This window comes from Ochotona curzoniae, unplaced genomic scaffold (genome assembly GCF_017591425.1).
Source record: "Ochotona curzoniae isolate NIBS_2020 unplaced genomic scaffold, NIBS_Ocur_1.0 contig_2692, whole genome shotgun sequence".
In the NCBI taxonomy this organism is placed as follows: Eukaryota; Metazoa; Chordata; class Mammalia; order Lagomorpha; family Ochotonidae; genus Ochotona; species Ochotona curzoniae.
Genome location: NW_024465556.1, coordinates 15,321,822 through 15,341,625, shown reverse-complemented (window position 1 = coordinate 15,341,625; position 19,804 = coordinate 15,321,822). Strand labels below are relative to the sequence as shown.

Genomic DNA, 19,804 nt, shown 5'->3' with positions numbered 1-19,804 from the left:
CCAGGAAGGATGTGTGATGAGAGTCCTGGTAAATGCAGATTTTCACTGCTTCGCCTCGAGCCAAGATCATTATGCTTCCCTCAGTTACAGTTATTTTGTTTGAGAAACAGAGACCTTCACCTGCTGGCTCACTCCCCAAATGCCTGCAACAACCAGGGAAGAGCTAGCGGGGAACAAGGAGACCCAGATGAAACTCCTGGCCTCAGCCCACCGTGTCACCTGGTGACCTGCAGGCCACCTTGTTTCCCTGTTTACCTGGCTTTTCTGGGCAGTGAGCCTACTGGTCTTCTGGCATCAACTCAGTGTTCTCCAGGTTCACAAGTTCGACAGAGTGTTCCCCATTCATGGTGGACTTAGCCTACAAACGGCTGGGCCCACAACTATGTGTGCACCTGTTTGAACTCCTTCCACGCCACCTCAGGGTGAACTTTGCTGGGTTGTGGGAAGCCCCCTACGAGGTGCCCCCCCCCCCCGTCCCCGCCCCTCTAACCTGTGGGCTTCTCCCTGCAGACGTGCCCGTGGAGAAGCTGGCGGCCATGCCGGCCTTGCGCTGCATCAACCTGCGCTTCAACCCGCTCAGCGCCGAGGTGCGCGTCATCGCCCCGCCACTCATCAAGTTTGACATGCTCATGTCTCCGGAAGGCGCCAGCGCCGCACCACCCTAGGCCGCCCGCCTTGGGCCCGCCCAGCGAGGGACAGGGGCCTCTGGCCTGCCCCGCTCTGGGGGATGAGTCCTGCGGGCCCGCAGAGGCCAAGCTTCGGGGGACTGGGGGTGGGTGGGTGGCGCGGGCCCAGGGGAACTAGCTTAGAGCAGTAGTGGGCCCTGGAGTGCCACCAGGAGAAGGCAGCCAGAGGGCTGGAGCCTGGTCAGGGTTTTCATCTCTCATGGCTGCTGTACAACAGGGAGCACCACTGCTGCCCTCTCTGCACTTTGTGGACTGGGCAGAGCATGGTGGGGTGGAGCTGCTGCCTGCTTGGAGATGTAGGCAGTCCCGGATGCAGTCACCTACCGGCCAGCACACTGAGCGTTTCTGGGACCCCAAGGTCTTGTACAGAGCCAGGGGCTGCCCTGGGAGAGTGGATAACAACCTCTATTTATTGCTTCCCAGAGTGGGCCCATCCTCAGCCCAGGGGAGGGGGTCCTCAGACCCTCTGGAGTCTGCAAGTAAGAACAGATGAGAAGGAGTCGGGAAGCTGGGAGTTATAGGCAGCTCTGGTCTGCCTCCTGATAGAAGAATCTGTGCACTGGAAAGCTGTGTTCCACCACTGCCCTGAGTGTGAGCTAGTGCACACCGGCACTGGGGGACCCTGTCACTGTCCCTGAGCTGCAGGACAGGCGGCCCAGAGAAAGCATAGCCCTTTACACCTGTGGCTCCTGTCTGTCCCACCACCTCCCTCTGGCTGGCTTTTCACGGCCTCCCTTTAGGCAGAAGACACAGGGGGCCACCAATTTGTTGCCACACACTCCAGGAGCCCTTGGTGACCTACCTAGTCCTTTTGAGACCTGGGGTAATGGCTGGGCAGTTGCATGAGCAGTCAAGCCTGGTTTACCTTCCAGGGATGTGGGGTTGAAACTGGGCCAGCCCCAGCTGAGCAGGATAGCCCAGCCAGGCTCACCAGAAAGGGGTCTTGGCATGCTTGCTTTTTGGAAACAACTATACTTTGGAGAGCTTTGGTCTCTTAGGTATCTACCTCCCACCTTCTCCTCCGCAAAGCAGGCTGCCTCACACTCCACCAGCGGTACCCAAAGCTTGCATCCTGTGGGCCACACCTCTTTACTGTTTCTGAGTTTGCCTGCTAAGTGCTGAGAACACCTCCAGGCCCCTGCCCCCACCTGGGGCACCTGCCTTTTGGGGAGGAACTCACATCAGCAGGCCAACCCTGAGTGCTCAGGATCCCAGGAGACAGCTCACTCACTCTTTGGATGCCAGGGCCTGGGTGGCTAGACCCTGGAAAAATGGTTGCCTGGAGGAGGTCAAGGTCTCCAGGGCTGCCCTAGATGTTGGAGGGGGGCAGTCTGCATCCTGCACTGGGGTTCCTGCGAAAAGGGAGGAGTCACCCTTCTCTGGTTGGCCAAGCCTTTGCATGGCCAGAGTCTGGCACCAGCTGCAGCAGCTGTGGCTCCTGGGAGCTTGTTAGAAACACAGGGTCTCGGGCCAGCCCTCCTGACTGGGAATCTGTATTTTCCCAAGGTCCCCAAATGATTCCTACAAGCTCTTCATAGTTTGAGAAGCGAGAGCCTTGGGGACATCCTGGAGTGGAAGAGAAAGTTCTCTCAGTTCTCCCCAGCCTCCCTAACAGGGAGGTGAGGATTGAACCTTCCTGATCCTCTAACACCCTGCCTTTAGGCCCTCTGCCCTCCCATCCCTCCCAAGCCAGGGTACCTCCTGCCCCAGGGGCTTGCCCCAGGCCCTTTGAAGGGACTGCCTGTGAAAGGAGTTTTCTATCCGGCTTGGAAGATTTGCCCTTGCCTGCAGGGGAGCTTGGGGAGATCAGAAGAGCCTCCAGGAATCAAAGCTCCGGTCCTGAGTCCCTTAGCTTTTGCTCTGCAATAAAGACTGTTGGTTTCATCTGCCTGTTTGGTGTTGGATTAATTCTCGCTGCCCAGACACTGTGGCCACCCCTGTGCAGAAGGGCTGCCCCTCAGGCTGAAAGCATGGGGAAAGGTCATCTGGGTGGGCAAAGCAGTTTTGAGCGTTGGAGATGATAGATGTGACAGCGACCCTGCTCTGATCATTGTACATATCATTCATGAATTGAAATATCACCCTGCACCATGAGTATGTACAGACACCTCGGAAAATTCATGGCGAATGGGACTACAAGTTTACTTAGGTGCAAAAACATTTTGAGATCCAAGATTGGTTTTTATTTATAATACCCATTTCCATGACCTTTTAGAAGACCTTGCCTGTGCATGGATTTCAAAATTTTTTGTACACCAAAATCTTTTCATTGCATTTCCATGAATTTTTAAAGTACCTTGTACCATTATCATGTGTTAATTAAAAAATTTTAAATGCACTTCTAAAAATTTGTTCAAGTGTATTTATTTGAGAGAGATCAATCTTCAATCTATTAGTTCACTCCCCAAATGCCAGGCTGGACTAGGCTGAAGCCAAGGAACCCAGACTCCATCCAGGTCTCCCATATGAATGACAGGAACGGGAACCATATCTGCTGCCTCCCAGGATTGCAGGAGCTGGATTGGAAGCAGAGCAGAGCAGAGGAACTCAGCAAGCACTCAGGGACACCGCTGTCCTGAGCAGCCACCCGACCCCTGGGCCACCAGACCCACCCACGTCACAGAATCACAAGCTGACTTCACAAGCCCTCCAGGTAGTGCTGAAGCACACTCCAGGTAGAGAACCGCTGTTCTGGATTCAAAGTCAAATGTTCTTTTCTTTCAAACCTGATTATTTATGTTTATCTGAAAGGCAGGAGATGGGATTTGGGGTGAGGAAGAGCTTCCATACATCAGTTTACTCCCTAGACACTCCCAGTAGCTAGGCAGCAAGGCCTAGCCAAAGTCTGGAACCAGCAATTCAATCTAGGTCTCCCACATTATGAATAGCAATGGCCCTTATGCTTGGGCTATCTTCCGTTGCTCTCCTGGGAGCATTGGAGGGGGCTGCATCAGAAGCAGAGCATCCAGGAACCAGCACTCACAGGATGCTAATGTCAGAGGCAGCATCCCAGCTCTCTCTCCCCGCAGCACTCACCCCAGGGAGTGGGGGGTGTGCCTGGTGCTGGTGACTCCTCCCACTGATAAGCAGCAGGCCTGGTGGGTTCTGCAGGAGTAGGAAGGAGCGGGGCTGGGATTGTTTAGAGTTGCTTTGCTGCTACAATTCCAGGAATTTTGCCATGGACCTTTGAGGAAGCCAGCTTAGCTAGAAGTGCTCAGTCGTTTTCCCCGGCTGACGCGTTCCTTCTCCCAACGTGCTGCAGTGAGTAGGCACTGGAGCCTTTGCTTTCTTCAGCTATCAGATGGGTGCTAACACCACCTCATGCCTAATCATTAGGCATTGCATCCCGTAAGGCTAGATGCTAGAGGTAATGCCAGTTTCACACACCTGGGGCTTCCCAGTGCCTTCCTTCCAGGCAAGAACCCCACCTCTCTCTGGGCCATGCCAAGCTTCAAGCTGCACATGCCCACAGCACAGAGGAGACTGCTAGGAGGCCCAGCACCACCTCCTCCCCTTCCCTCCCCTCCTTTCTCCTCCCCTTCTCTCCCCTCCCCTCCCCTCCCCTCCAGGGAGGAAGAGTGACAGCTTGCCATTCATCGCATCTTCATCATTACAGAGCCTCTGCTGACTCTGTTTTGAGCCTCTAAGGATAACTCATGACTAACGAATGAAGAAGCCTTGGCTGGAAGCCAGCTGGGGAGCATGGTGCTGCCCTGCGTGCGTACATCCAAATCCGCACCAGCCGAGGCACAGACTCCAGGGAGTTCATGCCGTAGCCTAAGACTGTTCACAGAAGACTGCATCACCTGTAGGCTGGAAATGACGCGGATTCCCAGGCCCACCCGAGCTCCAGGTACACATGTTCTAGAAGAAGGACCCACAAACCTGCACACAGAGTCGCTGCAGTCTTTCACACAGTACCCAGTGTCACCTGTGCGATGCCTTCCTCTACCTCACATGTGGTGATGCCCTTCACCGCCCCCCGCCCAGCAGAAAAAAAACAGGGCTTGCTGTGGTGGTGGAGGCTGCTATCGGCTACCTCTGCACCTTCAGGCTCTCCGCCTGCACCTCAGTGCACTGGCTCTCTGCTATGCCCCAGCCCCACAGCCAGCTCGCTCCTTCCCTCAGGCCTTTGCTCAGACCAAGCAGGTCCACCCTGAGCATCCTCCTGGCATCGACTGCCTTCCACCCACAGCATATTGCCCTCCTTTAATCAGCCCACCTTTCCACCGTGTTCAACCTCTGCTACTTCTATCACTTGCTTGCTACATCTCCTGCTTATTTTCTATCTCCTCAGGCCAGAATAAAACATCCCCGAAGGACAGATTTTGTTTTGTTTTGTTTTCTTCTCCTGGTCTCTGCTATACCTGCCTAGCGCCAGAGCCTCGTTCTGCACACAGTAGGTACACATTGTCTGTCTGCTGACTGGCAGACCTACGGGAGAGGACCTCTGCTTGTGAGAGAATTGCTGGCTGCTAGGGCTACCCACCAGCCCAAGTTCAGACCTGCTGTGAAATCCTATGCTTCCCACCAGGAGCAATTGGGCCAGACCCTTTTGCTGCTCCACATGCGGTCCTCCCTGGCCAGCACCCACACCACCAGGGAACTGTGTTAACCGTGTACGATCTAATTCCCTCCCAGGGCTTGCAGACTCAGAGTCTACACTGGGACCAGACACTGGTGAACGTGGGCGTACTTCCAGGCAGGCAACCATCAACGTGAGACTTCTCTTTCCGATAGGACACAGATGAACCACTTAGCACTTGGCTGTCCAGTTCCTGAGTCCTTAATGAGCAGTAACTAAGAGCATTACCTTGCTGTACCGCCACCAGCCAGTCTGCTAAACGGGGCAGTAGCGCTTTGTGCATCCTCTGTCTTCTGGGTTTGAGATAAGAATGCTTAAAACCTATTCCTGGGAGTGTGGGACTTGAGCACAAACATTTCTGGGACTAAATTGATCAGCTGCGTTGTATTCTGTCCCAGCAGGGGATGGAGTCACCCAAAACTTGAGGAAATGGGGACAAAAAAAAAAAAAAAGAAGAAGCAAAGGAAGCTGTGGAGGAGGCGGGGAGCAGCCCACGAGTTCTGCGACAAGGCTACGCACTTCACTGATTGTCTCATTTATCCCCACAGCAACCCAGGAAGCAGCTACTATTTTTGTTCCAAGCATATAGAGAAAGATCAGGATTGGAGACGGTGGAGCCTCAGGTCAAGGTTAGATAGGGGGCACCCGGGATTCAAACCCAAGCCTTTCAGCCAGAGTCACCATCTTGAAGAATTGGAGTTCTGAGACCAAGAAGGCAAAGCTCAACCTGCAGAGGAGCGGTCCCACAGCCGTCCCAGAGAGCTGCACCTGTTCCAGTGCATCACCGCCTTCTCTGAAGACACTGAGGCTGTATCCTACCTGGCTGAGGGCCCAGTCTGGAGAGCTGCACTCAGGCTGCCCCCATCCTGACACCTGGATTCCCCAGACAACAGGGGTACAGTCAGAGTGAGGAAAATTGATCCAGCAGCCAGTGCTGTGGTGCAGCATGTCAAGCCACCGCTTGTGACTCCAGCATCCCATATCAGAGCCCCCACTGAGTCCCAGTTGTGCCGCTTAGAGTCTCATTGTTCCACTTGTGATCCAGCTCTCTGCTAAAGCACTGAGAAAGCAACAACAGAGGCTGGCCCAAATGCTTGGGCCCCTGTCATCCACGTGGGAGGCCTGGCTCCTGGCTGCAGGCTGACCTAGTCCAGGCCAGCCCAGCCTTGTTGTTGCCATTTGGGGAGTGAATCAGCAAACCAAAGATTCTTTGTCTTTCTCTGTCTCTTCCTCTCTCTCTCTTTGCCTCTCACCTTAGAGATGGAAACCTGAGTTCCAGAATGTTCCAGGGGGGAAGTGGAATAATTCTGCCCAAGGGTGTACAGGAAATTGGTGCCAGAACCCAGGCTAGTGCTCAGGTCTACTGGCTCTTTCAGGAGCCCCCCCCCTCCCCTGCCCACTGGCTGCTGGTGTTCCAGAGCTCAGTGCTCCCCCCTGCTGTGTGGCCGTGGAATTAGTCCTTAGAACTCAGCCTGTAATTTGTAAATGCAGATCAGCATAGCTGACTTAACTCCCTGGGGAGAGCTTCCTAACACGTTTGAAATCTTTTAGCAGGAAGTGTTCCTCCGAGGCTCATTGGGGGTGGTTGTGCCCGAGGCTCCCACTACTGCCTTGGTTGCAGCTCCCAACAGATGCTGAGGACCTGGGTCCCAAGAGCCAGACACCTGCCACGCTGGGCCCTTCTTCCTCTCCCTGTAGACACTGCGCCTTGCCAAGATGGCAGCTCCACCAGTGGTTTTCTTTGCTCCACCGGTCCTAAGGCACGCACAGCTGCAGGCAGTCTTCCATGGAAGACGGCTGGTTTCTCCACCAGGGGAGGTAGCCTACAGGCTTCTCACGGGCTCTCCTGGGACCCACCAACCCTCTCGGACCTCTTAGAATGAGAAGAGACCTCCAGTCCTGCTTAGGACATGTGCCTAGGACCAGCCTTGTGCGTCCCATCAGCACCTACCCAGGACCTGTGACCGGGAAGGATGGGAAAGTGGGGAAGGTGGGATGCGTTAGAGTGAAGAAGAAGGGGCCATGACCTTGAAGGCTATGATGGGCTAAGTCCTCATTGCTGTCTTCCAACGTGGCTGTGTTTGTAGATAGGGCTTGCAGGAGGTGGTTAAGGTTCAATGAGGATGGATAAGGTGGACGCCTGATAGCTCTCTCCGGTGTGCATACATAGGGGCCTTGCTGTGTGAGGACACATTGAGGGGGCAGGGTCTGTGGACCAGCACCCTTGCGAGGGTTCCTGCCCAAGAGCATACCTGGTCAGTCCTGGTCTTCTGATTGCCTGCAGGTGACTGCTCCCCATCATGTGTACTCTACCCTAATGCCCACTGCCAAGGGTCTTCACCAGAGTCCAACTTGATGGGAAGTGGAGCTGCCCAGATTAGAACCAGTGCTCATATGTAATCCCGGCGCATTCAAGACAAGGACTTCAGCTACTAGGCTATTGCGCCAGGCCCGAACTCTGGCACTTCTAATCCACACGGCAACCTTGAGAAGAATCAATCACATGGTCCATTGGGGAAAATGAGGCTAGGGGGCATGGATGATTGGCCCTGGGCCACACAGATACTAAACAGTGGAAGCAGAATTTACCCACTGACCATTCCAACCATGGCATGGTCCTGTCCACTCTCCTGTGTACTTGGGCACCAGCCTAGGGCTCTGTGGTGGGGGCAAGGTTGGTAAGGGGAGGGAGGAAGAAAACGAGGCCTGGGATTAGGAACTAGTCAAATGAGGATAGTGGGGTATTTGATCTCTGTGACTGGGTTGTCCAAGAAAGAAGAGAGAATGTGAGAAAAAATAAAGGGGGAGGCAGTGACAGGGAAAACTGCACAGCGCAAAGCCCAGCACCCCAAACATGGCAGCTCATGCTTAGTGAGCACTTACTTTGTTCTGGGTGCTGTGAGAGTTGCTGAGTCTCACCAGGACTCCATGGGTTGGGCACTGTGGTCCCCATGTTGTAGATGAAAGGAGATGGAAGCACAAAGATGGTCTAACTCTCCCAAAGCCAAGCATGCCATATATGACAGGGTTGAGCGAACTTTGAGCACAGGACCCTGAGCTCGGCTCTGGTCCAGGGGACTCCACACACCCCATCCCAGGACTGACTTGTGATCAGAGGGACTTCAGCAATGATGCTGGAGATCAAGTGTTACATGCTGGGCAGTGTCCTGTAAAGGAACTTCTCGCTTCTTCCTGGCAGCCATGGAAAGTGGTACTGTTATTATTCCCGCTTTATAGATAAAGAGACTGAGGCACAAGAGGACACAAGCTCAGAGCTACCCAGGTCATTCTCCTGAAGGAAGGCAGACCTGCAAGGGCATCCCTCACCTCCTTAACCCCCAAACTCCTTCCTGCTCTCAGGATGCAGCCCTGGGCTGGATCAGGGCCAGGGACCCCTGCCTGGGTAGAAGCCAGCCTCAGCCATGAGCTCAGAAACTGACAGCTCATTTAGGGACAGGAGCAAAGGAGATGCCTAAAAGATAAACGCACTCTGGCACCAGCCCCTGTCAGAGAACGCTTAGGACAGTTGGACCAGGGACACAAAAGCATGGGAGTGTTCGCTGAAGGCCTGACAGGTGGGCAAAGCATGGCTCCGGGACCCCACTGCCGCATCTACTATGTGCCGGGGAGCAACGCTGTCACCCTAAGGCGCCCAACAGCGCTTGACAAACGCTGTCCTGAGACTCTACAGTGTCGGGGAGACATTTGCTGGGGTCTCAATTCAAGGAGCGCCACAACCCTGGAGCCTGGGGGCTCTCGGGAGCTCAGTGCCGGCGGCTTGCACCCAGCTCCCTAGATCATCCCGGGACATCCACAGCTTTTTCTCCTCCCCTACTCAGTAAAGCGTGGGACCCCAGGCCTGGTTGAACAGGGATAAGGATGAGGAGTGGGGACAGGGACGCCAGAAGAAGGGTGCACGCAGCCATTGCATCCAGGACTCTGCTGAGCACCGGGTGCTTTCCCTACTTCGGAGGGGTACTCCGTCCCCCGCGGAAGGAGCGCCACAAGGGAAACGGCCCGGGGCGCCCTCACTCGGTGGGCACAGGTGTGTCGGGTTCCATGGCGACGGCTCTGCCAACCCCCTCCTTCCCTCTGGCCGGGGAGGCGCGGGGCGACTGGCGGGCGGCAGAGTCCGGCGGGCAGCAGTACGGTGCGCAGCCCGCAGTCCCGGCCCCGAGGGCAGCGAGATCCCGCCCAGGACTCGGGACCGGCGAGCGCGCCTCCTGCCCGCCTCCACCCAGTCCGGACCCGAGCAGTGGAGCTCAGGGGCAGGGGCGCAGCGCCGGGCAGCAGAGTGCGGGGAGACGCCCCTTGGCACGGGCTAACGCCAACGCCAAGGGCAGCTGTCTCTGTCCATCGCACACAGGCTTGGAGCGGTTGGAATCGGGCAGCATGGAAGGTGAGTGATCCTGTAGCTGAGGTGGACGCCGGGTGGGGACACTGAGTCAGGTGCAGAGAGCAAAGGGACAGGGGTGGCCGATGGCCACCTAGAACTGGACACTGTGAGACTGGGGGGTGAGCAGCAGTTATGCTAAGAGGGGAAGACAGACCTGGGGGTTTTGTGTGTGTGTGTGTGTGTGTGTGTGTGTGTGTGTGTGTGTGTGTGTGAAAGAGAGAGAGAGACCTGGAAGTGACTTAATGTGGAGAGTGAAGGAGGCACAGAGACAGACGCACCGGATTATTTCTCTGTGCGTGTGTGTGTGCACATGAGAGAGATACACACACACGGATGTTGAGGTAATTTTTTTTGTGTGTGTGTAAGAGCAAGAATGAATAGGACCTGGGGCATCTTCATACCCAATCCTGTGTGCACCCTATGCCTGCACATCAGCTCAGAGGAGTCCCTGCTTAAAGGGGTGTGGGTGCAGGAAATGGTTCTCTGGAGATCTCCTTCATGCTAGGGCAATGTCTGTCCCTGGGGGAAGGAGGGACCTGTAACCTCATCCACTCAGGACAGTTGGTGGCAGTACCCTCAGAGCATGCCGCTATGTTGGGGGGTCCATACCCCTTGCTCAGACCATGTGGGCAGCGGAAACCATATTTAGGCAAAAAAAACCAGAGGCTGCAGGGGGGTGGTCTTCATATTGCTGGTTGTCATTGAGATGCTACCCAAACCTCTCTGTACCTGGTGCATACCCATCTGTTAAGTGGGCAAACACTTACCTCCCTGCTTCCCAGAACAGCTGCAGGGCTCAAGTAAGACAAAATGTGTGTGCAAATGTATGCCAGTCAGGGGAGGCTGCCCAAGAGGTAATAGAGCCTTGGAATTCCAATAAGTAATTATAAGCACTTGTGTCGAGAAAGAAAAGAAAGGAGTTCTATAGAAAATCCTGAGAGTCCGCGCTCGGTAGGTGCTGCTGCGCCTGGGGCTTGAAAAGCACACACACAAAAGATGCGGGGAGGAACACGCACTTTGGCTGAATGCAGGAGATTGGCAGGAGCTGGAAGGAGAGGGTGCAAAGCTCCGAGGCACCGGTGAACAGAGGCAGGGAAAATTAGCCAAGACAGCAATGGGCGTTCAAAGTGGAAGGCAGGACCACATGAGGCATCTCACAGCGGTCAGGGCACAGGGGCGGGCAGTGGGGGGCCCAAACAATTTTATTTCCCATGGTGGCACAAGGAACATGAGGAGGAAGCCACAAGGCAAGACAGGTGAGCAATAGGAGAAAACTATGAGCCACCTACAGCCGGCTCACCCAGGCCGGCCAGCCATCTGGGACACAGAACGTCTCAGAGACAAGGACACATTTGAAGATGTAATCACTGCCCTGGAGGAAATGACACAAAACAAAGAAAAGGGCCAGAAAACCTGAGATGGACAAATGTCCTGATCATCAAGAAAAAAAAAAAAAAAGACAGGAAAGAGGTTTAAAGGAATAAGAAGCTCTGGACTGCTAACATTAGTATTGACCTCTGCTAAAATTCCAGAAGGAGCTATCGAATGCACAGCGACCCCTTGGGAGACAAAGTAATCACACATCTGAGATTTCTCTCAAAGGGAGCCGCCCTGCACACTCGCCGGGCTGTGTGCCTGAGCCGCCTCATCACTGGGAACAGCCGGGAGCCACCTTAGTGTTGGTAAATTAAATTAAAGATGAGGTGCACCTGCCAACAGCCCACTATATACACACTGAAGACTGGCTTTGGCTGCTTATTGACATGGAAATACGCTTACTGCAGCAGCGAGAGTAATAAAAACAAGGCAGACTTGAGAACACACGTGTACAGTGGCCCCTCTGTTCAAAATTATATAAGCTTATTACTGACCACACATTTGTGCACACATAGGCACAGGAAATATATATGTGCAAAGAAAGCCACCAACATACCTCCCTTTAGATTTCCTCCTTCCTTCCTTTCTTCCTTCTTTCTTTCTTTCCTTCCTTCTTTTTTCAAATTCATTTATTTGAAAGGAAGTTACACAGAGAGAGAGGAAGATACAGAGAAAGAAAGATCTTTATCTGCTGGTCCTGTCCTCTAACAGTCACAATGGCCAGGGCTGAACCAGGCTGAAGCCAGGAGCCAGCAGCTTTTTCAAGGTCTCCCACATGGGTGTGGGTGGCTCAAGCACTTAGGCCATCTTCTACTGCTTTCCCAAAGGTAGTCAGCAGGGAGCTAGATGGGAAGTGGGAGCAATGGGACTTGAGCCAGCAGCTGTTATGGGAAGCTGTTGTCACAGATAACAACTTAACTTGCTTTGCCACAGCTCTGGCCCCCTATTTTTCTGCCTCTGAAAGCAACTCTAAGACAAGCACTTGAATGTGGACTGTTCTGCTGGAGGGCAACACCAGAAAGTGAGGGGATGAGGGCACGTGCCATGGGAAAGGGAGAAAGTGCAAGACAGGGGTGTATCAGTGAGCTGGTTGAGCTAATGGGCAACCAGGGGTTCCCTGCTATGGGGGACCCTTGAAACAACATGCAGAAAGTGCCTGAGATCTCGCCATTGCCAGATGAGCACTGGGGACCGAGTCTTACACCCCCACTCTTGCTATGGGTGTCATCTGTGCTTGTGGCTTCGGAGAGGACGGAGCAGAGCCTAGGTCCCTTGGGCTCAGTCCTGACGGAGCGTTGGAAGGCCAAGGCGCCGTGGGCCCCGGCTCACGGGCACAGGGGCACCCACACAGGTTAACTCTGCAGCCACTCTGGCTGTCACACCATAGGGATACCCACTCTGTTCTGTAGCTCTCACAACTGTTTTCAGAATAAGCACATCTTTTATTTTTTTCCCTCCCCGTTGTAAAAACAAAACACAGCAACACTTTCAACAAGAGACAAAATCATGTTATGCTTGTTAGGAGGTGACATGGGTGTTCACTAAGAACAAATCAGGCCCCAGCGACCACAGGTCCTCCTCCTTTAGCCTGGGTTTCTGAGAGGCAGGAAAATGAATCACAACAGTTCAGCAGAATGCTGCACCACGCGTTCGTGAACCCTGGCGAGCTGATGGAGCGCCGAGCAAAGAGGATGGAGGACTGCCGGTGGGGGTTTCATTAACAGCTAGATAGCGTGCGGGGGTCTCTAAGAAGGAAAACCAGCGGTCAGCTTATCAGCTCCACGGGTAGGCGCCACAGCGCTGCAAGGCAGCTGCCTTGTGATGCCAGGTTGTTTCCGTGGCCCGGAAAGAGACAGACAGAAACCAAGAAGATAAAAATATAAATAGAAGCAAAATGTTAGGGTCTGAGTCAGGGTCTTGCCAATCGAGGGCGCCCAGTTAAGACAGAGGAGATGCCTCTGTGGTTTCTGTGGTTTGCTAGGAGTGTATTATGTACTTGAAAAGCAGAGAGAGAGAGAGAGAGAGAGAGAGAGAGAGAGAGAGAGAGATTCTATCCTTTGGGTCACTCCCCAGATGCCCACAGCAGCTGGGGCTGAACCAGGAACTTGACTGGCAGGAACCCAAGCACTCGGGCCATCTTCTGCCGCTTTCCCATGTGCATTAGCAGGAGAGGAAGCCGACTCAGAAGCAGAGCAGCCAGGATTCAAACCAGCACTCCAATAAAGAGGGTTCCATGCTCAGCCCCGGCTTGTATAGTTAGGTAGGAGGTCAGTGTGAACTGGTAATGAGATAGGCATGAGCCCCTGTGGCTGGAGCCCTTGGAATGCTGGGTTGGGAAGAAGGCAAGACCAGGGACAGCTCCTGGAATGGAAGCCTCCAGGTCTTATTCTGAGCAACTGCAGGGATCTGAGCTAGGACCTGTGGGGGCAAGTGGCAATCACACAACCTGACCTGCAGTCAGGACAGCTGCTTGCCCCACACTCAGCACTGGCTGGGTCCTCTTCCTTCTCTGCTTAGCATTATCCTGCGGGAGTAAAGTGTGCTGACTGAGGGACAGAACAGAGCATTCTCTTGGAGGCTGGGCTAACAGCATGGCCAACCCCACTCCCATTGTCACTGCAACCTGCCCAGCCCCCACGAAGTGTTAGAGCCAGATGGGCAGGTGAGCCCACTCTGCCTTCCCTGCTCCATATCGCTGACAGTGTTAAGCTGTAGAGCCAGCCTGCTGGAGAACAGAAAATCAGGGTCACTCCTCATCCTAACTCTAGTTTCTTGGGAGTCTTTCTAGGGCTGCCTACCTCTCCGGGGAGCTCTGTGGCAGAGAGGCCTGTGGGCTGGGAGGAAGTGTGCCTGTACTGATTGGGGGGTGAACATACCTGAGGGGGAGATGCCATGCAGAAGTGGGCTGTTTGGAGAAAGGAAGGAGCAGGCCAGCTGGGCTCCCTCTGGTGCAGGACATGACAGTCGGGGTGGGTGTTGTTGTCCATGCCTCTTGGAAATGCAGCTGTGAGATTCACTGTGTCCTGTCCTTTGCCACAAAGCACTTTGTCACCTGGTGCTTACCCTCCAGCTTGGGAGAAGGGCAGGGAGACAGCATCCCTGTCTAGGTCTGACCCCACCCCAGAGTTACAGCTTCAGTCCTGAAGACTCTGTACACTTGCCCATCTTGCTGGGAGTGAGCAATGGGAGAGGTTTCAGCTGCTGCCGAGGAGGCCGAAGCCAAATGGACCCAGATCTGCTCTTCCTGGGACCTGAGGTCATCTTGTGAGGAGACATCTGCAGTATGCATCCTGCACCAGTCATTGCTGGTGGCCCGAGCTGCTGGGAAGAGCTCAGGATCTTCCAGCCAGGAGAGGACTGATAAACAGCTGCTGGCTTTGCCACTGAGCAAATCAAGACACAGAGTCTAGAACCCACCACAGCGCTAATTCCTACCAGGGCCTGTTTAAGTACAACTTGGAGTGAATTAGATGAAGTCTCCTCCTCAAAAGGCTTTGGCTGCTTTCTGGTCAATCACTGAAATTGCATCCTTAGAGCTTAGCATTTTCTGATGTCAGATCTGAGTGTCTTTGAAATGCAAATACCCCAAAAGACACACAACGCTTTGAGCCTTTATGAATCATTTCCTCATCTACGTGCACAAGGTGGTCAGAATCTTCCCTCAGAGAAGATTCTGCCAAGGATAGGGAAAGAGAAGACCCAAGTCACTTGGGGCAGGGATGTGGAGACTCCCATGGTAAGGCCCTCTTGGGAAGCACTGGCTGAAGGAAGGTTTCCTGGGGCGTCAGGGGTGAGCTTGGATTACTTTCTGGTTGTTTCCAGGGTATATCTGGTTCTGCCCCTGTCCTCAGTCCCTGCTTTTCTGGGCAAGAGTCAATGTAATATATGCACCTGTTTGCTGTAGCTGCTTCATCAGCAGGAGTCTCAGTTGTTAATAAGAGACATTGAGGTCTTTTCAGCAAACGAATGGTACCCAGAGAAGATGGGAACCAGCTACGGCAGAGGCCCAAACTCAGATCCTGAAACCTGGAGACCTGTCCCTGCCACGTCCCACACTCCTAAAGCAAGACCATTTGCTTCTGGACTTTGAGTTTCCTGGGACGTGAAGATCATTCTCCTTTGCTTATCAGAGAGTTTGACACTTCATAGATTGTATTTCAGCAGTGATGAAAACAACCCAGATCAACCTCTGTGATGCAGCCAAAGCCATGCTTAAAGGAAAATTTGTAGCTTTCAGACCTTCCAGTTAGCATAAGAGTACCAAGTGCAGCATAGTGAATAGGGTCCCTCATCTCAGTCCTTAAGCCACTACAAACTCATTTACCTCTTAGGACGGGCATTTGACTGCTTGGGCTGCTTGCATTGCATTTCAGAGTTCCTTGGAATTAGGTCCTCACTCCCTGTCAGATTCCAGCTTCCTAATGATGTGACTCTGGTAAACAGTAATGGATCAACTAGTTGGGTCCCTGCCACCCATGTGAGAGATCTAGGTTGAGTACCCAGCTCCCAGCTTCAACCTGGATCAGCTCTGACTGCTTCAAACATGAAAGATTTCTCTGTGTCTCGGTTTTTTAAAATAAATTAAACTTAAAATTTGAAACACAACCTCACTGTAACAAAATACAAAAGCAACTTTCTTTGACCCAAGCTGCTGTTTCAGATCAGGTTGCCCACTCTCCAAATGCCTCTTGTGTGTAGTGAATTTCTGGGTAGACACCGTCAGGCCAACTCCCAAGGGCAAGGGAAAATCTACATGCTAGGGGTTGGTACTGAGGACGTAATGGATAAAGTTGCCATCTGCAATACCAGTATCGTATATGGGCACTGGTTTAAGTCCCAGCTGCTCCACTTCTGATCTGGCTCCCTGCCTAGGAAATGGCCTGGGAAAGCAATAGAAGTTGGCCCAAGTGCCTGGACCTCTACACCCACATGGGAGACCCAAAGGAAGCTACTGGCTCTTGGATTCAAACTGTGCCAGCCCTATGGCCATAGTGGCCATTTGGGCAATGTAACAGCAGATGAAAGCTCTCCATCCCTGCACCCCTCTGACATCTTTCTCTGTAAACTCTGCCTTTCAGATAAATAAACACATCTTTAAAAAGATTCCCCGTGCTATGAGAAGGGGTAAGGGAGCCAGAGCGCCAGAGCCCCCAGTGCCCACAGCTGCTCAACAAGTGTGTGTTTCAGAGGCTGAGGCTCTGTGGCAAAGGATCTAGCACTTCCTTCTGGAATATGCACTAGGAATCCAGCTGTGGGGTGAGGTCCAGGGCCTACCTCAGGGCCAGGTACCTTTCCAGATGTTAAGCCCACTCACCGTTACTCTGTCATACAGGGCTTCTCAACTCTGTATCTCAAATCCACATGTGCATTTCCAGGGAAGCTTTCTAAACCATGCTGATACCTGCACCTGATCCACAGGGTGGGGTGGTGGGTATGGTGGAAAGCCAGGTGGCTTTGAGGCCATTCAGGACTGAGTGTTTTATCACATGTGCCCGATTCCTTCTGATACGGAATCCCAGATGCAAGTTAGAAACAGAAACTAAAACTCGCTCGAGGAAACAGTACCCCCTGTTGACACACACTGAATTTTTAAAAAGTCAACTACAGTTCCCAGAAACACACATCTACTTTGAACAGGCGTATAGATTCAGGATGCACACATGAGCACTTGTAGCCATGACCACCCATGGCCACTTTAATCCCCCCACCACTGTTAAGATTTTCTGTCCCTTAGGGAGACCCCCAGAAGTGGGACACAGCTGACCTGGAGGGGTCCCTCACCAGGGCACAGGGCTGAAGGGCCTATACTGGGGAAGCAGAACTCATCTAGGCGCACCTCTTGGCTCCTCCTGGACTATGCACCTACATGCTGGCCCTCCCTGAACACTTTCCATCTTGGGCAGTCTAATGCATGAAAGGTTGTCTCCGTGGTCTTTTAAAACAATTTTTCTTGGGTTCGGCGCCATAGCCTAGTGGCTAGGGTCCTCCCCTTGCACGTCCCGGGATCCCATGTGGGCACTGGTTCTGATCCCAGTGGCCACACTTCCCATCCAGCTCTCTGTGACCTGGGAAGGCAGTTGTGGACAGCCCAAGGGCTTGGGACCCTGAACCAGCGGGGAGACCTGGAGCAGGCTCTGGGCTTCTGGCTTCGGATCAGCGCAGCTCCAGCCATTGGCGGCCGCTTGAGGAGTGAATCATCAGACGGAAGATCTTCGTCTCTGTCTCTCCTCCTCTCTGTATACCTGACTTTGCAATTTTAAAAAATGAATAAACCTTAAAAAAAATCTTTTAAAAAAATACCAGCATTTGTTAAATTTCAAGCAAACTAGTACTTTCCCAAAGAACTTGGGTGACTGTTAGCAGTTGGTTCTGCTTCGTGCAGTGTGCTAACAGCAGCACCCGGTTCAGTGTCCTTCAGTGGAGCTGGCACCTGCGCATTCCCCTGTGGGTTCTCAGGGAGCTGCTGGAGGAGTGACTGGGTGGATTCCCCACCTGTTACCAGAATATGCCAGCAGGTGGCGATGATGATAAAGTTATGGGTGGAAGGGCTCCGAATGAGGCAAAGGACATCCCCAGACTGAATTCTGAGACAGCTTCATTCCTGAGATCTCTCTCTCTCTCTCTCTCTCTCTCTCTCTCTCTTTCTCCCCCACACCAAGGACTAAACTAAGAGTATTATGAAATTCTACACTCGGGTCTGTTGTGTAACTTCATTGCTGCTGCAGCTAAGCTGACCTTCAGTGGCACTGGATACTCTCACCACTGTCTCACTGAGTCTGCAATGCCACCTGCCTGCCTCCATTGGGCCAAGGAGGACTCTGGCTTACAGAGAGATGACAGGACTCCCCACCCCAGGGTCACGAGCAGGCAAGGTCTGGCTTTTTATTTTAAAGAGAACACAGAGGTGAGGAGGCATGAGAGAGGCTGAACTTTCCAGGGTGTGTATGTGTGTGTGTCCACTGCCAGGGGCTCTGGCCAAGTCTTCCATGGTTCTCAAATTGGAAACTGGAGCGGACATCAGAATCACCTGGCAGATGCTTTAGATTTGACAGCACAGGCAGGCTTTAAGCACAGTGCAGAGGTATGCCAGTTGGCACACCCACACCCAGTATTAGAGCACCCCTGCTTCCGATCTGGCTTCCTGCCAGTGTGCACTCTCCAGGGAAACAGCAGCTCAGTTCCTACCCCTCTCCCTCCACTCCAGATGGGAGACTTGGATGGAATTCCTGGGCTTCTGGCTTCATCCTGATCCAGTCATTGTGTGCATTTGGGGAGTGCATCAGCAGACTGTCTTCCTTTCAAGTAAAATGGAAAATAATATTTCTTTATTTTTAAACAGAGATAGCTGGGTTTGGGGCCTCAGGGTTTCTGGTCACCCAAGTCAGCAGTGGGGCCTGGGATTTTAGCTCCTCACGAGTTCCAGGTGGTATTGCTGCTGCAGCCAGGGCCCCACTCTTCCTGCAGCCCCAGCTCTCAGGGTCCCGAGCCTGGTCGGTGCAGATTAATGGAGTGCCCTAGAGACAGACATCCCTGTACCTGAGACCCCCCAGAGAGCTCTGCTGGTAAGAGAAAGGCTTAATTGGGCTCGGGGGATGAAAACTGGATTCTCACACTGTAACTTCAGGGCACCTGGCACATCCGGCAAGGACAAGTGCAGGTGGAAATGAGGCCTCAGCTACCCAGACAGGGTGCCTCTACCACACCCTGCCCTTGCCCCAGAGGATTTGCCTGGGGTAGAAAGGAGGTTTTCCTGCTTGGCAAGCAGAGCTGGACAATTGGGCTAAGTCTACAGCTGGATTTGTAGGCTCATCTGAAGTGTCAGAGAAGGGCAAGGTCATTGCCAGACTCTTCTAAGGGGCAGGCTTTGAAAGCCAGGACAAGGGCAGGTTGGAAAATGGTGAGGCTGAACACAGCCAGCAAGACCCCGGCAATTTTATGTACTTGTCCACACACACAGAGGGTTCCTGGGTGATTCAGAATGGATTTGGGGGCTCAGCTGAGTGAACTGCATGTGGAGTGTCCAGCCCTATGCTGGACAACATCTTTCTTGGGGGTGGAGCAGGGGGCTTGTGGAAGACCTGGAGGCACAGCACTGCCTGCTCCGAACAGGATCCTATCACCTGGAAGCAGCACTCGCCTCCCTTCCTTGTCTGCTTCTTAGCAACGGTTATTCTTTTGAGAGCCATGCCTTGTTTATTGAACCAGTTACCACGGGCAGGCAGTGCCAAGGAGGCAGGGACATGGCTAACAAGACAGGGAACAGGCTTTCAGGCCTGGAGGGGAGGGCGAACAAGCCTGCAAACAAAGAACACACTGACAGCCTGAAGAGCATCAGCAAGACACTGCAAGAGATCATAGGATGCTCCTGCTTTAGAGTCATCAGAATCCTCCTCTCCAGGACAAGATCTGACTCAAAAGCTAACTCAGGAGAAGAGCAAAGGCCCTGGCATTGGAAAATATAAGACTGTGTAGGCTCCAAGAGCATGTCAAGTGGTGAGAGTGTGGCAGGCAAGAGCAGCGCCAGGCTGGAGAGACGTCTACAGAGATTGTGGGGGAGGCAGTATTTCAGAGAGACAGTGGTCCAAGCGTGAGTTGCTCTTGAAGTGCAGGACAGGGTGTAAGCCATGATCATTAGTGATTGCGGAAACTAAAGGGGGGAACTTGACAAACCCGAGATCAAAGAGCCCACCAGACATAATCTGATGGGGCCTTGTGATCTCGCTGCCAATTACAGGAAGTCCAGGGGACAGAGACTGAATG

General features: G+C 53.3%; 1 protein-coding gene across 1 annotated transcript in view; it reads left to right on the top strand.

Moving 5' to 3' along the window:
* LRRC20 (leucine rich repeat containing 20) overlaps positions 1–2,576 on the top strand; it is a 64,342-nt gene extending 61,766 nt beyond the window's left edge. Inside the window, exon 5 of the mRNA XM_040975890.1 lies at positions 511–2,576. Coding sequence (XP_040831824.1) covers positions 511–665 — 155 coding nt within the window. The 3' untranslated portion in view covers positions 666–2,576. The remainder of the gene's footprint in view (positions 1–510) is intronic.
* The last annotated feature ends 17,228 nt before the right edge of the window (positions 2,577–19,804 follow it).